The sequence below is a fragment of the Drosophila erecta genome, unplaced genomic scaffold, assembly GCF_003286155.1.
Source record: "Drosophila erecta strain 14021-0224.00,06,07 unplaced genomic scaffold, DereRS2 tig00000000-arrow-pilon, whole genome shotgun sequence".
In the NCBI taxonomy this organism is placed as follows: Eukaryota; Metazoa; Arthropoda; class Insecta; order Diptera; family Drosophilidae; genus Drosophila; species Drosophila erecta.
This window is the reverse complement of record NW_020825194.1, coordinates 12,445,138-12,464,676: the sequence shown is the minus strand read 5'-3', so window position 1 is coordinate 12,464,676 and position 19,539 is coordinate 12,445,138. Positions and strand designations below refer to the sequence as shown.

The 19,539-nt window shown below is 42.4% G+C and overlaps 3 protein-coding genes across 4 annotated transcripts; all 3 read left to right on the top strand.

Annotated features, from left to right (window-relative positions):
• Positions 1–254: 254 nt before the first annotated feature.
• LOC6552316 (tubulin alpha-2 chain) lies at positions 255–2,146 on the top strand. Its single transcript, XM_001980733.3, has 3 exons — positions 255–386; positions 538–1,062; positions 1,218–2,146. The coding sequence occupies exons 1-3, from the start codon at positions 384–386 to the stop codon at positions 2,037–2,039; spliced, it is 1,350 nt and encodes a 449-aa protein (XP_001980769.1). The 5' UTR covers positions 255–383; the 3' UTR covers positions 2,040–2,146.
• Positions 2,147–4,519: 2,373 nt separating this feature from the next.
• LOC6552362 (forkhead box protein P1) lies at positions 4,520–7,628 on the top strand. Of its 2 annotated transcripts, none has more exons than XM_015154499.2 (7): positions 4,520–5,117; positions 5,178–5,355; positions 5,417–5,594; positions 5,655–5,699; positions 5,785–5,861; positions 5,935–6,036; positions 7,044–7,628. In XM_015154499.2, exons 1-7 carry the CDS (start codon positions 4,540–4,542, stop codon positions 7,485–7,487), a joined length of 1,602 nt encoding a protein of 533 aa, XP_015009985.2. In that variant the 5' UTR covers positions 4,520–4,539; the 3' UTR covers positions 7,488–7,628. The 2 variants fall into 2 exon arrangements, with proteins under 2 accessions (XP_015009985.2, XP_001980770.3); XM_001980734.3 differs by having other exon boundaries at positions 6,429–7,083.
• A 760-nt stretch (positions 7,629–8,388) lies between these two features.
• LOC6552364 (E3 ubiquitin-protein ligase hyd) lies at positions 8,389–19,512 on the top strand. The gene is made up of 19 exons (XM_001980736.3): positions 8,389–8,585; positions 9,388–9,585; positions 9,641–9,920; positions 9,980–10,197; positions 10,253–10,488; positions 10,547–10,737; positions 10,810–14,307; positions 14,421–14,565; positions 14,633–14,866; positions 14,927–15,399; positions 15,467–15,677; positions 15,732–16,499; positions 16,555–17,511; positions 17,582–17,658; positions 17,717–18,042; positions 18,103–18,309; positions 18,373–18,520; positions 18,584–18,814; positions 18,870–19,512. Exons 1-19 carry the CDS (start codon positions 8,524–8,526, stop codon positions 19,080–19,082), a joined length of 8,673 nt encoding a protein of 2,890 aa, XP_001980772.1. The 5' UTR covers positions 8,389–8,523; the 3' UTR covers positions 19,083–19,512.
• Positions 19,513–19,539: the final 27 nt, after the last annotated feature.

Genomic DNA, 19,539 nt, shown 5'->3' with positions numbered 1-19,539 from the left:
AACTTTTCTCCAGTAAATAATCAATCTTAAATTTTGTCAACAACATACAGCTGCATGGGGAAAATGGAGCAATATGAATTCTATCCAACCATAAACACATGTGAAGGAAAACAAAATTCGATCAAGGGGCGACTGGTTGGGTTGGGTATGGATCGTCACTTAAGTCGATGAACGCGATGAACTTCCACATATAGCATACAGCATATAGCATATAGCACATGGCATGTAGTATGCCGCACACTGATGTCTTGGGGGCTTATAAAAGAACGCGTATCGCCAAGTTTCGGTTAGTTGACTCCCAGCTGTGTCGCATCACAGACCAGTGCTTGGATTTTCGTAATTACATCTGCTTTCTTTAAGTTCAGCAAAAACTTCTTATCGTCATGGTAAGAATAATAACCACTCCCAAGGATTTAACTGAATTTTTGGAGCTTCGAGGACTGCGATGGACTATGGATCCTTAAAGTCTTCCAAATATAAGATTAATGCCATATGGTGTACAAGACATGAGTCACATTAGTAGAAACTTTCTTCCAGAGGGAATGCATTTCGGTTCACATTGGCCAAGCTGGCGTCCAGATCGGCAATGCCTGCTGGGAACTCTACTGCTTGGAGCACGGCATCCAGCCCGATGGTCACATGCCCTCCGATAAGACCGTGGGCGGTGGCGATGACTCCTTCAGCACCTTCTTCAGCGAGACTGGCGCTGGCAAGCATGTGCCCCGTGCCGTGTTCGTGGATCTGGAGCCCACTGTGGTGGATGAGGTGCGGACAGGCACCTATCGCCAGCTGTTCCATCCGGAGCAACTGATCACCGGCAAGGAGGATGCGGCCAACAACTATGCCCGTGGCCACTACACCATCGGCAAGGAGATCGTCGACGTGGTTCTGGACAGGATTCGCAAGTTGGCGGATCAGTGCACGGGTCTGCAGGGATTCCTGGTCTTCCACTCCTTCGGCGGCGGCACTGGCTCTGGATTTACCTCGCTGCTGATGGAGCGCCTATCCGTCGACTATGGAAAGAAGTCAAAGCTGGAGTTCTCCATCTACCCAGCCCCACAAGTAAGTTCACTTAAGATTTAAATAATATATGTCATTTCCCTTTAAAGATATAGAATTGATAATGCCCTATTAAGCCAATTAACTTTATTAATTATGGACATGGGAAATTAGTCTTCGAAAGAAAATTTAATAATGGATTTGAAACTTCCTGCCAGGTGTCCACAGCTGTGGTCGAGCCGTACAACTCGATCTTGACCACCCACACAACGCTGGAGCACTCGGATTGTGCGTTTATGGTTGACAACGAGGCAATCTACGACATCTGCCGCCGCAACTTGGATATCGAGCGACCCACCTACATGAACCTCAATCGCCTAATTGGCCAGATCGTTTCCTCCATTACGGCCTCGTTGCGCTTCGATGGCGCCCTGAATGTGGATCTGACCGAGTTTCAGACCAATTTGGTGCCCTACCCACGCATCCATTTCCCGCTGGCGACATACGCACCCGTCATTTCCGTGGAGAAGGCCTACCACGAGCAGCTGACCGTGGCCGAGATCACTAATGCCTGCTTCGAGCCCGCCAACCAGATGGTCAAGTGTGATCCGCGTCGTGGCAAGTACATGGCCTGCTGCATGCTCTACCGTGGCGATGTGGTGCCCAAGGATGTGAACGCAGCCATTGCCACCATTAAGACCAAGCGCTCCATTCAGTTCGTGGACTGGTGTCCCACGGGCTTCAAGGTGGGCATTAACTATCAGCCACCCACCGTTGTTCCTGGCGGGGATCTGGCCAAGGTGCAGCGCGCCGTCTGCATGCTGTCCAATACCACAGCCATTGCCGAGGCCTGGGCCCGTCTGGATCACAAGTTCGATCTGATGTACGCCAAGAGGGCCTTTGTCCACTGGTACGTGGGTGAGGGCATGGAGGAGGGCGAGTTCGCCGAGGCTCGCGAGGATCTCGCTGCCCTCGAGAAGGACTACGAGGAGGTGGGCATCGACTCCACCACCGAGCTGGGCGAGGATGAGGAATACTAAGCTTTTCGATAACTTTATCAACAATGATCCTACAAGCTCTATAAACATCACTTTGTTTCTACCAAATACCAATGCATAAACTTTCGCAATTAAACAGTTTAACACAAGTGTTGAAAATTGTTTATTTAATTGGAAGATATATTTTTGAATGGGATTTTATATATTTTTATTAAATGTTTAAGACATTGTTATATACAACAATTGGTGAACAGTCGTTTACCTGAAGAAAATGATGTATACATTTATGTTATGTTATGATGTTAGAAATATATTTTTTTTTTAATTTTTTTTGCGTTTTTCTGATGTATAATGTTGTAGAAATTCAAAAAAAATTAAAAAATGTCCCAAGGCTGAAGTTCTAAGCTCCATAACTCAACTTAACTTAATCGGATTTTGAAGTGGCATACCTGTAAATGTTTCTGTCGCAATTCTCTAAAAATCTGCATTTAAATTTAGAAATTCATTTACTTTTAATTTTTTCTTCATTTTTTTTTTATTGTAGAAATTAAAAAAAAATAAGAAATGTCCCAAGGCCAAAGTTCTAAACTCCATAACTCAACGTAACTTAATCGGGTTTTGAAGTAGCATACCTCTAAATGTTTCTAGCGCAATTATCTGCAAAAATCTGCATTCCAATTTAGAAATCTATTTTTTTTTTAATTTTGTTGTGATTTTTTTGTTCTAATGCTGAAGTTCTTAACTCCATAACTTAACTTATCTTAATCTGATTTTGAAGCGGCATACCCCTTCAAATTTGCATTCAAATTCTGCATTCATTCTATTTTTTTTTAATTTTGTTGTGTTTTTTCTGATGTATGATGTAGTAGAAATTCAAAAAAATTTCCCAAGGCTGAAGTTATGTTGTCTCGCCCACAAGCCGCACAAAACTCTCATACCCACACTTTTAACAAATTTTTAAGTTTTTTTTGTATTACTTTTTCTCCAATTTCTACCAATATTCCAGAATATGTTGAAATTTCTCGTTTGGGTAACGGGTATCTGATAGTCGAGGAACTCGACTATAGCATTCTATCTTGTTTTTAAAATCGTTATGTGTAATGGGGCCTTAAAATGCATTTCTAAACGCATGCGCAAGAATGTGTACACATATTTTTCGCAAATTCAGTAGTCGAAGACGTACCTTTTCAGGAGTAGCAGCGAAAACTATTCTTAAGATAGTTTTTAAGTTTAAATTCATATAAGATAAATGTGAAAATTTGTATTAATTATTTCGCCCGTTATTAAATATAATATTGTTGTTTGGAAACCTCAGTGAATGTTATTTAATTGTAAATGCACATGCAAAATTTCATTCTCCTTTGTCTGCAAAGTTGTATGTGCATGTATGTATGCACTCCAAAAACTGAAGTCTAGTCTGATAAATTAATTAAGATATTGTTAAGTAAGATACGGAGAAAAACTTTATTCCTGTTTAGACGGTACTTACACACAAATTTTATTATACGTATACAGATGAAATATGTTAGAGATTTATTATCTACCCCTTTTGAATAATCAATGCCCTCAACGAATACAGACAATGCAAACCTCTGACCATATACATTATAATATATATTAATATTTATTTGCCTTTACACAAACCCTTTATGTATAACAAATGTGATACCAATTTTTCAGGATCAACGAATGTGATGCAGAAATTATATATCTTTTATATTTTTCGTCCTTTCATATAAAAACATTTAATACTTAATATGTATTTTACAATTTATATTTATTCTTATTTCAGCTCCTTACAATGACATGACCATATAATGTTTCATTACAGGAAATTTCGTTAACAGATCGGGAGATGGTCTCATCTGCAAAATTCCTATACTCCTCCATCCAAGTTCATCCTTAATCTTATACGCCTGTTTATTTGTCCGTCCGTTTGTCCGCCTATTTGTCCGTCTGTTTGTCCGTTCGTTTGTCCGTCCGTTTGTCTGTCCGATTGGCTATCCCTGTTCGTCTGTATGCTTGTATAGCTCCCTAGCAATCAAATTGATGTCTGGTTTCCACCTCCTCCTGAAATAATAATCTTTTAACATAAATAAATATTGTAAATGCTTTCCACTACAAGTTTAATCTTTATATTTACAGATTACCTACGCAGTATCTGATGACGTTCCATCTATTTCTTACATATTTAAAATTAAATCAAACATTTAAAGAATGTTTAATTTAATTTACACTCAATTAATTTGGTACGGGGCCAAGATTTTAGTTGGGTTGAAAAAAATTCATCCAATTTAGGGAAAGTAGAATCTCAACAGACAAATTGTGCGGCAGGGGAGTTAGGTTATAAGTGACTCGGATCCGGAATTTGACAGGAATTCGGGCAGTGAAATTGTAAGACAAATTAAATTACATGTTAAAAAAGATGATTATTTTAGAAATGACACCTAATGACCAAACTTTTGAAGAACTTCAGACCTAAAAGAGATTATTTCTGTGTAATTGCATATACATATATTCGATTTTTTTTTTTTTAAATACAATGCCTATCTTTAGGATGATTATAAATTTCAGTCTCGAAAACATGCATCGGATACACGACGACGAGTATTCTGAGGATGCCAAGGAATCTGACTTCAAGGGCTCAATTCAGAAGGAGATATCAGTCAAGTCGCGACACCAAATTTCCATTCCAGATATATGCTCAGATGCTGTTAAGAACAACTGTTTTCCGCCGACGGGCTTTCTGAATAACTCGATCGCCTTTGCCTCACACGTGGTTAAGTGCAGTTCTCCGGCCTCGAGCATCGATGAATCCTCATCAACGGCCCAGCACGAGCCCAGTCCCCACATGCACATACAGGGTCAGCATATGATGGCACCCGTTCCCGATCTGGGCTTCTACAATGTTCCCGAGTTCATTTCCGAGCAGGAGAAACTCATGTTCTCCGACGCGGAAAGGTTCTTGAGGTCGAAAGATAATGAGGTGTGCAACAATGATTTCAGCTATATGCACGATGAGTTCGCCATGCGAAAGTACTATCATCCTCTATTTGCTCATGGCATATGCCGCTGGCCCGGTTGCGAAATGGATTTGGAGGATATCACATCGTTTGTCAAGTAGGTGGCATACAATTAGAGGTATGAAATGATTATATCGGTTTTGGTAACCAATACTAGGCATCTGAATACTGAACATGGATTGGACGATCGATCAACAGCCCAGGCACGGGTTCAAATGCAAGTTGTCTCCCAGCTGGAATCCCACCTGCAAAAGGAAAGAGATCGCTTGCAGGCTATGATGCATCACTTGTATTTGTCCAAGCAGCTTTTATCACCCACTAAAATCGATAGGAAGGTAAGTCCCTTTAATGTAAAACATAGTAAGTAATAATATAATGAAAATCTATGAAAACAAGGACGTGCCCGGTAGAGAAGGAAAGTTTTGCCGGAGTCCGCTTACAGTGAATAGCATAGGTCGACCCATCCGCCAAACAAATTCACCCAGTCCTCTAAATCTTCCAATGGTTAATTCCACTAACTTATGCTCGATCAAAAAGAGAAACCACGACAAAAATACATTTTCAATAAATGGCGGTAAGTGTAGGATATTCTTGCATTCACTATCACTATAAATAATAATTTTTTTGCCTTTAGGTTTACCCTATATGCTGGAAAGAGCCGGGCTTGATGTGCAACAGGGTAAGTAAACTATGTAGACTGATTATTTTTATGGCTTCTTGTCTTGTGCTTCTGGAAGACATATAATAAGAATTTAAATTTTCAGAGATCCACCGAAACAGAGAGTTTTATAAGAATGCTGATGTACGACCGCCTTTTACTTATGCTTCGCTCATACGACAGGTAATTTTAAAAACCTATATATGTACATATATGGCTCTCTTGTCTTATATTACTTTCTTTTATATGTTTAAAGGCTATAATTGACTCCCCTGACAAGCAGCTAACCCTTAACGAAATCTACAACTGGTTCCAAAACACATTTTGCTACTTCCGTCGCAACGCAGCTACGTGGAAGGTAAAACGACCTATTCAAAACTTCTTTTTTTCTATATTACCTATATATTTATGCAACACAATTTGTATTTAAATATTTATATTTATTTATATATGATATGATATCTATGATATGATATTACCATACTATTTGTCCGTCCGTTTAATGTTCGTGTGTCCGATTGGCGTTGATAACTTGTCTGCTGTATTAGTATAAATACATCCTTTTTTCCACATTTCCCAACATTTTGCCAATACTTTAGGGTATGTAAATATAAGTTTAGGTACTTGAATGATATCTGACAAGGTAAGCTATACAGATTCCCTTGTTTTATTCCATTTCCTATCTATATGTCTTAAGATAATCAAATATATTAAGTGTGGCCCTTGCTAACTGATAATGTATACCATTAGAACGCAGTTCGGCACAATCTGTCCCTTCATAAATGCTTTATGCGGGTTGAGAATGTGAAAGGAGCAGTTTGGACTGTCGATGAGATTGAGTTTTACAAAAGACGACCGCAGCGCACTGCTGGCATTGGTAACAACCTGACTGGTGCTACCAATTCGCCGGACACTAACTATTTTGTAGCCATGAACATTGGGTATGTGGGTCTCAAATAGTTTACTACTCACTTTGCTCCAAACTCCTTCCATTTTGCTCTGTTCGTAAATATATGTATGCCATTGAATGCATGCTCTTATATCGAAATGATATAATATGACATTATACGATCTTTTTACAGCACATATTGTAAACAGTGATTCCAATCTCTTAGTGGTAAATCCCAAAATGATGTCCGTCTGCTTATCGGTCTGTATGTCCGTGCGGGAATTTAGCTTGTGAAGATGATCCAGGTTTTCGTTTATAAAGGATAAAGGAACAAAATGCTGCAATGAAAATAAGACGACCGAAGACAAATGAACTAACCATAATATCTCAATGAACTCTTTCTTCCTTTCCCGATAATGCATATTCCTGTTTCCGACTCTTGATGGGGCTCTTATTTTGTCCAACAAACCATAAAGAATGCGATTCGTACGAACCTTTCCTTGCACAAGTGCTTTGTACGTTATGAAGATGACTTTGGCTCGTTTTGGATGGTCGACGATAATGAGTTTGTCAAAAGGCGGCACTTGTCGAGAGGGAGACCCCGGAAATATGAACCGTCCTCCTCCCCAAATTCATGCCAATCCGGCAATGGTGTGCCCACTGATAAGAATCCTTGCGACAATTGTACGCAACATTGCACTGGCTTGCCCCCGGGGGCTGATAATCCTCTAGATTCCAATAATCCAAATGATTTAGGCAGAATCGGTTGTCTTCCTTTTTGCGGTAGTGATGGTTTAAGTAAGACGTCTAAGGACTATAGTAATATGGATTCGGGTATGGTCGAAAGTAACAGCCATTTGGCAATGGATGAATACTCTACTAATATGTACGAAAGTAGTGCCAATGAGCATAATCGATAAATATATCATTAACTATACATATTTAGATGCATTGTCGAGTAATCTACGTTTGGTAAGAAGGTTCGGATTCGGAAATTATATCTGTACATACACATGGTTCTGTATAATTTCCGTAATAGAAATAATTTTAAAATAAATTACACTAATGCTATAAAATAAATGAGAAAAACTGCGTTAAATTATTAAAGCAAAATTAATCTGTTTAAATTTGCTTTAATAACTCCACATAAAACCTGACTTTATGTTACATATTACATATGTGTATGTAATATTTTCCATTTTCAGCGAGAAAGCCTTTTAATTACACCGAAACTGTTTTAAAAAGCTACCTTTTAATAGACATTTTTTTCAGATATACCTTCCAATAAAAAACTAAAGCTTGGTCGCTTCAGATCTGAAAACTCCTTAATATATTTATATGCTTTTCTGCTGCCATATCTAAACACTTCCATTTAATTTTAGATCATTAACAAAACAAAGTGACCAGAATAAATTTCACATAAGAACAAAATGAAATAACTCTCTTTTATTTCGAGTTCTTAAGCAAACGGTTTATAGGGTTTTGACTGTATGCGATAAAAAGTGATAAATCAACTTTTAAAAATTTTTGACAATTTGTATCCAAGTTATCTACCATCTTATCATTTAGAAACCATATTTAGTATATTTCAGTATATTTTATTGGAGAACTTTTTGATTGCGATTGCTTAAATTTGTTAAATTGCGATTGTTAAAACTACCATTTTCATTCAATTCAGTTTGGCAATGGATTAGCTTAATAAATATATAAATATATTGTAGTCACTGCCAATAAAATAAATTTTTTGTTTTCTTATCAATATGTTTCAAATCGTTATCGATTAGTTCTGAGAATGTATCGATACCGTCACATTTTCCGGCAGCCATCGATACTATCGGGCAGGCATCGCTTTTCCTCCCAGCTCTATCCACTACGGTCACTCTGAAAGTCTATCAACGTTTTGTGACATGAAAATTCAACGAGGACACTGTGTACATGAGTAGTTGAAAAATTAAAATGGTTTCCATGCAATTTGTTTTGCAACCGCTTCCGGGCTCGGACGATCAGTTTATTGAAAGGTAAATATAATCCTCGCGCTTCGCAATTTCGCACATGTGAACGCGGAATTTCGTGTGATTGTGTACGTACGGCTGCATGTATTTGTTATGTGAAAATATGTAGGTACGCAGGTATATGTATACGCAGGAAGATATGTACATGATCATTAACGCAAAATGCGAGCACAGACACTGGCGGATTTACCTCATCTAGTGCCATCCGCGCGGTTCTGTAAACGTTAGCCAGAGAACTTGCGAAATGCACTTGCGATTCCCACTTTTCGTCGACAATTAATTTTCTTACCATTCGCATATATGTGTGTGTGCGAATGTGTGGGACATGTGAACGTTAGCGTGTGTGCGTGCATGTGCATACATGCTGATTAATTTGTTCATATTTAACTATTTGTTCTGAGCAAACTATAGAAATGTTTATATTATAAGCTTCTCGAAAGAAGTTTGCCGAAGTCCATGCTTCCGGCTTAAATACATTGCAACCAAAATGCTTTTACAAACACAATTTGAACATTATGTTTCGCTGGAAGCCAGTCTTCCAGCACATGGCATCAAAACGTTGAGTGTTTTCCATAACCCATAAACCTTAATTGCCAAAAAATCGAAACACCGGCTCTTTTTTTTCTTCCTTGGTGATGTACACTTTTCATAGAAGCTGCAAATTTTCCAGCTGTTAATCATAAATAGTCTGGCAAGGCCAAAAATCATCCAACAAATGCACCCTACAATTAGGAGATTCAGAACATGCATCGACTTGGTTGGCAGTCATATACAAGTTTTATTCTAAATGCATTTTATCCCATTCTAGGATTCGTGAAGTGTCGGAAAAGGTGAACCGATTTGGTTATGGCAGCCATCGCATATTCGAGCAGTTGAAAATTCCAGTGAGAGAAGTGGTCATCGGTCCAGCGCACATTGGAGTTTTGCTCGAGGATGGCAAGGCGTTCCGCGTGTCCTTTTCTATAAACTCGGAAAAGCTTGACTTGACCAAATCAGACGCAAAATGGTAAGCTAAAATGCAAATCTTTAGCAGTTACATAGATTCTCATGTTTATTTAAAGTTCAACAAGTGGTGGCGGCGGAACGGCCAGTGCTTCGAAAGCCCCATCCTCATCCCGACCGATGGCCCGGTCCAGAGCACGCCTGCTGCGCGCAACAGGTCGCTCAAGTTCCACCGGACAGGGCTCCGGATCACGCAGCACAGGGGTTATAATTGGAGGCAGTACATCGAGCCGACCCTTAGTCACAGTTCCGGCCACATACGTGCCGGAGGAGCTCATATCGCAAGCGGAGGTGGTTTTACAGGGCAAGAGCAGAAATCTCATAATTAGAGAATTGCAGGTAAGTTCATCGATACAAAAACATCTTATTCGTCCAATAACGTACTCTTCCCTTGATAGCGCACCAACCTAGATGTTAACTTAGCTGTGAACAACTTGCTTTCTCGCGATGATGAAGAAGCGGAAGATACCGAAGAAGGTGCTGATAATTACGTGCCCGAAGACCTTATCTCTCTGCTGGATAATGGCTTTAGTGGAGATAACAACAGTGTCATCATAGATCCCTCAGATGGGCTTTTTTCGGAGGAGATATTTAGCAATTACTCCAGCATTCGGAAGTAAGTAACATGAAACAAAACAAAAACAGCAACTTATTGTTTTACATTTTTACAGCTTGCTGTTTGATCGCATTCGTAGTGAACGCAGTAATGCCAACGCAAATGCCGCAGACAGTAACCAATCGACCCGCTCAACAACTTCAGGCGCACCTTTAACTGGTAGCAGCGGACTTCCAACTCAAATATCAGTTAATGCTGACCGCGAAGCTTTTAGTCGTTGGCGGGATCGTCAGTACTACGGACCACGTCGCTGGATAAGCAAAGACGACTACACCTGGGAGAAGGATGCTGGTAAGTTGATACAAAAAATGATGATTCTCTTGCTGCACTGACACCTACTTCAACATAGATTCCAAGAAAAAGGAGCCATCCCCCATGTTGTCTCCCATTTGGATATCTGAAGAATTGCAGCCATGGCCAGAGAAAAGTTCTGTAAGGTTCAAGACCATAGGCGCTCTGTACTCGGAGTTTATTGCTTTGTCAGAGAGCGGAGATTTATACCAGTGGCGCTGGTCAGATGCAGAGCCTTATAAGTCTGAGGTAAGGAATTATTCCTGTTTTTTTAAATAAGCTTTAATTTAAATCTGTACTTGAATGTATCTTATTTTGCAGACTGACAATGTTTATCATCCCAAATCTGTTTCCCTCAACATAATTGAAAGAGTGGAGCTTATTTCGGCCAACTTTATCCGATGTTCCGTTGTTACAGAAACCAATCGAGTGGCCACTTGGATGGACGAGCAACTAGGTTACCTCGGCGCCAAGCTGGAGCACAATTGCTGCGCGTTTAACGAGTTTATATCGGACCCCATAACAAAGATCTACGTCTGCTCACTATACACGGTTGTTAAGACCGATAGCAATAACATATATTGGTGGGGAGTCCTGCCATTTGACCAACGACGCTACTTGTGGGACAAATTCCGGACAAAGACCAAGAAGCCTTTTAAGGTCGTTGCCACCGATATTAATGTGGGTGCTCAAGTGATAATGAAAAAGTGCCCAATCTATCAATCTGGATCGATCGGCTTCACATGCTCCAATGGCGTCCCAAAGGTTGGACAGCTTTTGAATTCAGTCTGGAACTTCACTGATGTGTGTCGCATGAAAATCATAAATATTATTACAAACTCCGGCGTGGACAAATCCCAAGCAGCTGGCATTAATCTCAATGCCCATGGAATTACCCCGGATAAGGACCTGCCAAAGTCCACGGCAATGCCCAGCACTGGAAGCAGTAAGAATGGACAATCCTTTTCAAACAGCAAAGAGTCGACTGATCGCATCGACATGCCACCGCCGCCGTCACCGGCATCCAGTACATGCAGCGATACCGGCAGCGTCACATCCCACAAGCGCACCAAACGAGCTACTACGAAAGAGGACTCCAATGCCCCCCAAGAGGGAAGAAAGGATGAGGAGCTGTGGGAATTAAAGGACGTTGTGTTTGTCGAGGACAAGGTGGGTCCAGTGGGAAAGGTGCTTAAGGTCGACGGCGACTTTGTTGCCGTTCGTTTTCCGGCAATGAATGCAGCAGCAGTTGCTGCTGCTGCTGCCGCCGCAACAAGTTCCTCATCCAACGCAGCCTCCACATCCAAGGAAGAGGGGAAGGAGGACGATTGGCAGCAGTGTCGGTTGTTGCGACGCGAAGATGTCCAGATATTCCGCACTGCTATGTCTACCCGTGGCCCAGACTGGCTGCAAAAACAGCCGAAGAAGATTAACGTTGGTGCTGATGCAGCTGGCGCACAGCTACTCACCTTGGCCGTGGACTCGCGCGGCATTCATGTGATCAAGAAGGTGCTCGGCAAAATTCACTACAGCCTTTACAACCTGTATAACAGCAAGCAGGAGCAAAATTGCCTATTCCCCACAGACTGCGCCTCTTTTATTGGCTCTTCGCCCGGCAACATATTAATGACTTGCAACAACGACTGCAGCGGAAACAGCAGTACCATTGTGCTTCGCGATGGCAATGGCGCCCTTTATCCCTTGGCCAAGGATTGCCTTGGCTCGATCAAGGATCCGCAATGGTTCGACCTTCCTCCGGTGAAGTCCATCACTATGTCCACCATCTCCCTGCCGGCAATGCTTTCGGGCGTGAATTTGAAGTCAAAGGTGTGCATGACTGCTCTGCTCTTTGATACCCAAAAGCTTATGCCGCACATCTTGAGGTGCGATGTCAAGAATAGCTTTGCTGCACTTAGCCGCTTGGAGAGGGAGGATCAAGCGGATACCGCCCTTGTCGTAGAAGAACGTTGCGATGGAGCACGAAACATATTCCATGCTTGCGTAATTATGTGCGCCCCATCCTCAAACAAGGATTCGCCACCAGACTCTCCCAGCGGTGGAGTCGAGAAGAAGTCCCTAGCAGTGGGACTTTCCGTGGCGCGCTCCATCCCAACTGTGTCGACAAGCGCTTACGTTAGCAGCAACGCATTTGGAGCAAATGCGTCTTCAAACAATGAAAACTCCAGCTTTGCAACTATGAGTTCATCCGCTGCCGGCTCCGCCTCGTCAACGAGCAGGGATATGCGTACCAAACTGCGCGACATGATGATTCGTCTAACAAATAGCGATCTGGCTGAACAGTCTGGCAGCCAGCCAATAGCTACAAACAATGAGGACCATGCCTACATCCCCTGGCCAGGCGAGGCACCGGCAGCCAGCAATCTGAGCGCAAGCTCTTCGCAGAATGTCGCAGACAGCATTGAAGATTACATCTCGAAGAGCTCCTCCCAGAGTTCCATGCTCTCCAACATCAAGTTGGGGTCCCCCAACTACACCTTCGACCTGGCTCAGCGGCGGGAGCATGCTTTGACAATCCTTCAGCAGATGTGCGTAAGTCCGGCCCTTCGTCCGTACCTGTGCCATATGCTGAGCACTAAGGATGCACAAGGCCAGACGCCGTTTATGCTCTCCGTTTCGTGTCGCGCCTACGAGGCAGGAATCATACTATTGAACACAATTCTAATGCTATCCGAGCAGGATTCACAGCTAAAGGAGGCCATGATTTTCCCCACTGGTTCACCTGCGGATCAGTCGCCTCTGCATGTCATCTGCTACAATGACACCTGCTCCTTCACATGGACGGGAGCCGATCACATCAACCAGAACATTTTCGAGTGTAAGACATGCGGGCTTACTGGCTCCTTGTGCTGCTGCACGGAGTGCGCGAGAGTCTGCCACAAAGGACACGACTGCAAGTTGAAGCGTACGGCCCCGACTGCATACTGTGATTGTTGGGAGAAATGCAAGTGTAAGGCTCTGATTGCTGGAAATCTCACGAAACGCTTCGCTTTGCTTTGCAAGCTAGTCTCCTGCACAGACTTGGTTACCAAGTTTAACTCCAAGGGTGAATCGATTCTTCTTTTCCTTATTCAAACGGTTGGACGTCAAATTGTAGAGCAACGACAGTATCGCTTCAATGTAAGGGTTCGCAATGTTGGCACTGCTGCCACCGGAGCAACCGGAAACAATACAGTGATATCAAATCGCAAGACATCCGCGGCGGAAATAGATAGTGATATGCCGGACCATGATCTGGAGCCACCAAAGTTCGCTAGAAAAGCTTTGGAGAGACTGCTGATCGACTGGAACGCTGTGCGCTCCATGATCATGAGTGGTGCGGAGAGAAGCGATGTCCCAAATCCAGCAGGAAGTGCATCAGAGAATTCAAATTCGGAAGGCTTCAATATGTTTATTCAGACGCAGCATGGATCCACGCTTCTCGACAAATTTACCCACAGTCTGATCGTGAAGTGCACCGGCGACCATTTGGACACCTTGCTCCTCACCCTGGTGCGCGAGTTGCAGAACGCAGTCGTTGCCAATCGTTGCAAGGAGGCTGAAGAAGTAGCGCGTCGCTTCGTACGTTCCGTGGCACGCGTTTTCGTCATTTTCAACCTGGAAAAGCAGCCGAACCCGGAAAAACGGAAGACGCACACATCGTGCAACAAATACGTTCAGAGCTGTGTTAAAGTGTTCCAAACGCTCCACAAGATATCCATCGAGGAGTTATGTGAGGTATCCGAAGCTCTGATTGCTCCAGTCCGACTGGGCGTTGTGCGGCCCACAGCTCCGTTTACGATGTCGTCGTCGAATCTGGATGTAAGTGTAAATATGACCACCCTTTTTATTAATTAGTTGAGAAATACGAAATCAAGATTTATGACTGCGACCAAGCAACACCTAGTTTAATGATAATTTTCAAATACTTTTAGAACTCTGACGATTTGTTCAGCGTTGATCCTTTGGCACCCTCTAACGTGGAGTCTCCTTCCGAGCAAATACTTGGACACGATGCTGGAAACGATCAGAGCGCCAGTTTTAATATTCAACAAAACTACGATGTAGTTGCTATGGAAAGTAAGTATATTTCATAGATAGCTGTCAGAAATTGTGCAAAACCTAATGAAATATATTTTAAAATCAGCTATACGCGACGCCTCCGAATCGGAAGAAGTTATAAATCGGGAAGCCAATTCCCACAATCAAGACGATGAGTTAATTGAAAATCAACGAAATGAGGACGGCATGCAAGATGACGAGAGCGATAATGACTTTACTTTCAATGACGCTGAGACTGAGTCCGACTCCGATGACAACCAAAGCAATCAAGAGGTGCAGAGGAGCGTGCAAACAGGGGCAACAGTTGGATCAGAAAATGGTTAGTTACTTGAATTCTACTTGGTTTTGTATTTACTTCAGTCAATATTTTTTCTTTCAGACATTGGTGTGCTCTTCCTAGAGGATGAATCGGGAGACTCTTCTGCCCAAGAAGAAGATGGCTCGGAGGATGGCGAGTCCGACGATCACTCCGATGAGTTCAATTTCAATGACCAGCAACTGGAGCGCCGCACTACCAACTCGAACGCTCGCAGCGATCTGGCTCCTCAAACGATGCAATGGGCCATACGAAGTCGTGACACCGCCCGCTCATCAGTGAGGGTGCCCACCGGGGGTAATATGGTTTTTATTGACCCCATGGCTCTGCGTCGCTCCACTGTACCGGCCAGCACTACAGTCACTACTCCATCGATTGAGCCACACACCATGGCGACAACGGCCAGCAATTTGGCACGGGCTTTCGGAATCACAATAAGACAGATATCCGAGCTTATAAGCATTCTATCCTATAACATAATAAATGACATCGAAACATCATTAAAAATTCAAAGTGATGAAGCAATTGCAGTCCAAGTAAGTACCGAAAAAATAGTTACGATATTTGCACGACATCATTGCAATTTGAATTTCAATTTTGCAGGCGTTTGTGGAAAAGCGCTTGAAGGCTACGTGGGATTGGATGTTCACGGTAATGGACGGTACCGAAGCACAGCTAAAGTTCGGAGCTTACTTGACCAACTACACGGATCCCAACCATCCGCTGCATCCGCTCAACCTAAGTGCCCAGGCTTCGAGTAGCCAGACTCCGGCTCCCGCCACATCCTCAACCGTTAGTGGTGTAAATATAATGGGTAAGTAAGACATTGTACTTGTTTTACAATTTGTATTAAGCTTCATTTTTAAAGGATCCAATTCACGCCGAGACTTCTTCACCTACTGTTTATCTCTGATGCGGTCCCACACTTCCGAGCACAGAGACGCCTTACCAGTGTTGGATATAACAGCCTTGCGCCATATTGCCTATGTGCTCGATGCCTTTGTTTACTATATGCGCAATGATTCAGGCTTCTATGATAAGCAAGATACCATTTCTGGCCGTATAAACAATTTGTCACCCATGGCTGAGAGCTATGATACGGACGACGAGCTAACTAATCTGGAAGAGTTTAACGCCGATGTTCAGGCGTCTACCAGCAGCATGCCTTCAGGAAGCCAGGGCACACGTCGACATGCATTCTTTGCGCGGTCTGAGTCGACTTTAAGCTTGGGCTGCTCAGCGCCAGAAGGCTTTGATTTACCACTGGATATGGCTATGCCTCTCGCCGATAAGCCGCACTTGCTGCAACCAAATTCTAAGCGTCAAGAACTCTTCGCAAACCTACCGCTTCTCGTGACCACGAATGCCAACAACAGCGCTCCCAATTATGGTGGCAGCATTTTTGATTATACTCCGACAAGACTGGGATTCTCGAATTCCTTAAAAAGGAACGAACATGTTTATGAAACAGTCCAGGCCAAGCAGTCTATGGAGGTAATAATCAATATGGATACCAGTAAGACGGCTGATGGAAATGTAACTAATAAGGCTGAGGGCTCAACAGACTCGAATATATACGTACAATTAAAGAAGAAGCAGGGCTCGGATGACTTCAAATCCCACAAAGAAGCTGACGGTGAGTAGAGTATATGCGGTGAAGAATTTACAAACATTAAATTTTCGGTCCACAGGCAATAATAGCAAGTACGAAAAAGTCGTATTAATGGAAACTGATGACAGTCTTCCAAGTACAAGTAAATCGACTGAAGCGCTAATGGCCACACGGCCAGAAGTTATCATTGCGCCAAATAAAGCCTCAGTGTCACCAGCGACTGCCGCCCGCAGCGTGATAGTTCTCGCAGGTGGTTCCTGTTTAAAGACTATTGATTCCGACACAAACAATTTCTCGGCCTCAAATTTATCGACCGCAGAACAAGCCAAATGTGATACACATCATCAAAAGTCAGCAACACACCACCCGTTAAGTTTTCCTGTTCGTGGTTCTCTGTTTTACCAAGGTAATTTTTCGGAATTGCCGTCGTGGAACTTTTTACTTAGCCGGTGGAAGCTAACTCTGGATTTATTCGGTCGCGTGTTTATGGACGACGTCGGAATGGAGCATGGATCTGTGCTGCCGGAATTGCGCGGCTTCCCTGTGAAGGAGATGCGCTTCCGTCGTCACATGGAAAAATTGCGCAACGGACAACAACGGGATTTGGTGCTTTGCAAGTTGGAGCGCAATCGTGAGAGCTTAATTGTTCAAACGTTCAAGGAACTGAATACCCAGTTTGGCAACCAAAATCGGCGCACCCAGCCGCCCATCACATTCAACAGAGTAAAGGTGACATTCAAAGACGAGCCGGGCGAGGGATCGGGTGTAGCCCGCAGTTTTTACACATCGATTGCAGAAGCATTGCTGGCCAGTGCTAAGATCCCTAACTTGGAGTCGGTTCAGGTGGGCACCAGTCACAGCAAGTACGGAGTGCCGTTCTCGAGCATCTTGCGCAGCAGAACCGTATCGGGATCTAGTCGTGATCAGTCCACTCTGCAGCGGCGTGGTACCAGCAGCAAAATATTGTGGCGTTCGGCCCGTGAAAGGAAGGCACTGAATTTGGATGCCAGACCGTATACTCCAGTAAATAGCTCAGGTAATCTAAATAATCTAACTTACTTTTACTGCGTATTATACTGACCTAGTTCTCAAAATCGCAAACACAGATAATGCAATGCCGGAAAGCCTGAATGATCACCTTTCCGTTCACTTACAACAAATTGGAGAACGTCTTTACCCTAAGGTAAGGGAAGTAATTCGATTGAAGCTTTAAAGTATTAACAGCTCTACTTGGTCAACAGATTCATTCGATAAACCAAACGCATGCACCGAAGATAACAGGAATGCTGCTGGAAATACCCACCCCTCAGCTCCTGTCCGTAATTTCCTCAGATGAGACACTCCGCCAAAAAGTGAATGAAGCGATAGAAATTATTACATTCAAATTGAAATCTGAGACCAGTGCACAAAGTAGTCAACCAAAAAAATCACCATCTGTCGTGCTGGTGGAACCCGTCGACGATGATAATGAGCCATTGTTTTACTCTCCGGGAAAGCGGGGCTTTTACACACCACGCCAAGGTTTTGCATCATTCGAGCGCATTAATGCATTTAGAAATATTGGAAGGTAAACTAAGTGTTTCATTATTAGATTCACTGCTCTAACGCTTCTTTCTTTTTATTTCAGACTCATTGGACTTTGTCTACTGCAAAACGAATTGCTTCCATTGTTCCTTCAAAGACATGTATTAAAATACATTCTTGGGCGTAAAATTAAGTTCCACGACTTGGCATTTTTCGATCCAGCATTGTACGAATCTTTTAGACAAATTATTCAAAATGCCCAAACAAAGGAAGGCGAAGAAACTATTAATCGTATGGAGCTATGCTTTGTGTAAGTATCCCCCATCTTACTTGATTATTGATAACCGTTAGATAACCTAACCTGTCCTTTCAGTATTGATTTGATGAAGGAGGAGGGCTGCGGGAACAGAGAGCTTATCCCAGGAGGGCGCGAAGTTGCAGTCACATCGAGTAATATATTCGAGTACGTCAGACGCTATACAGAATATAGATTAATCAAATCCCAAGAAAAGGCACTGGAGGTATATACAAATATTGCGTAAAAATGTATCGCTCTATTACAATAAATCTTCTACTATTCACAGGCACTAAAAGACGGAGTTTTCGACGTTTTGCCCGATAACAGCATGAATAGCTTAACCGCCGAGGACTTGCGTCTGCTGCTGAACGGTGTTGGTGATATAAATGTTTCAACACTCATTTCGTACACTACCTTTAACGACGAATCTAGCGAGGGTCCCGACAAACTTTTAAAATTTAAGAAATGGTTTTGGAGTATTGTGGAGAAAATGAACATTATGGAACGTCAGGATTTGGTGAGACGATTTTCCAATCAGCTTCAAACATCCATAATAAACTATATTCTTGCAGGTGTACTTCTGGACCGGATCTCCTGCGCTTCCAGCTTCGGAGGAGGGATTCCAACCATTGCCATCTGTCACCATTAGACCTGCGGATGACTCTCATCTACCGACTGCGAATACATGTATATCTCGGCTGTATATCCCATTGTACTCCAGCAAATCTATTTTACGCAGTAAAATGCTGATGGCCATTAAATCCAAAAATTTTGGATTTGTATAAGCGATTGGAAGTCTTTCCTATGTGTATAAGCTTCAAATTCATTTCTTAATTAACTTTAGTTTTTTTTGAGTTTCGACTTGTCATATTTAACCATACCATTCCCATTTCGGATTATCTATTGTTTAAAATTTTTTCGAATTTGAACAATTTGTACGTAACATTATTCAACGAGATTGGCGCGGGTCATGACGGTCTAGCTTGACCTAACGTGTAGTAAAAATATGAAATTTCCACACAACCATTGTAACCAAGAAAACGGCCAATTAGGTATTAGGAAGCCTATGTTTTAATTATTAAACTTTTAAATAAAATATGTTTTCTAAAGTATGACTTATGCACATGTATATTTATCGATATCGATTCAATAGAAATTTGAAGAAAAAACCAATAAAAATAAGTCCACCTTACGGAAATTATGTATGATATAAAATGCACTACTATTTTATTTGGAGCGAAA

Bases quoted from the DNA above. Each gene is read 5' to 3' on its own strand.
- LOC6552316 (XM_001980733.3), top strand. The intron at 1,063-1,217 runs GTAAGTTCACTT...ACTTCCTGCCAG, and splicing joins CCATCTACCCAGCCCCACAA to GTGTCCACAGCTGTGGTCGA.
- LOC6552362 (XM_015154499.2), top strand. From the start codon at position 4,540: ATGCCTATCTTTAGGATGATTATAAATTTCAGTCTCGAAAACATGCAT. The intron at 5,118-5,177 runs GTAGGTGGCATA...AACCAATACTAG, and splicing joins GATATCACATCGTTTGTCAA to GCATCTGAATACTGAACATG. The intron at 5,700-5,784 runs GTAAGTAAACTA...TTAAATTTTCAG, and splicing joins CGGGCTTGATGTGCAACAGG to AGATCCACCGAAACAGAGAG.
- LOC6552364 (XM_001980736.3), top strand. From the start codon at position 8,524: ATGGTTTCCATGCAATTTGTTTTGCAACCGCTTCCGGGCTCGGACGAT. The intron at 14,566-14,632 runs GTAAGTATATTT...TTTTAAAATCAG, and splicing joins CGATGTAGTTGCTATGGAAA to CTATACGCGACGCCTCCGAA. The intron at 15,678-15,731 runs GTAAGTAAGACA...TCATTTTTAAAG, and splicing joins TAGTGGTGTAAATATAATGG to GATCCAATTCACGCCGAGAC.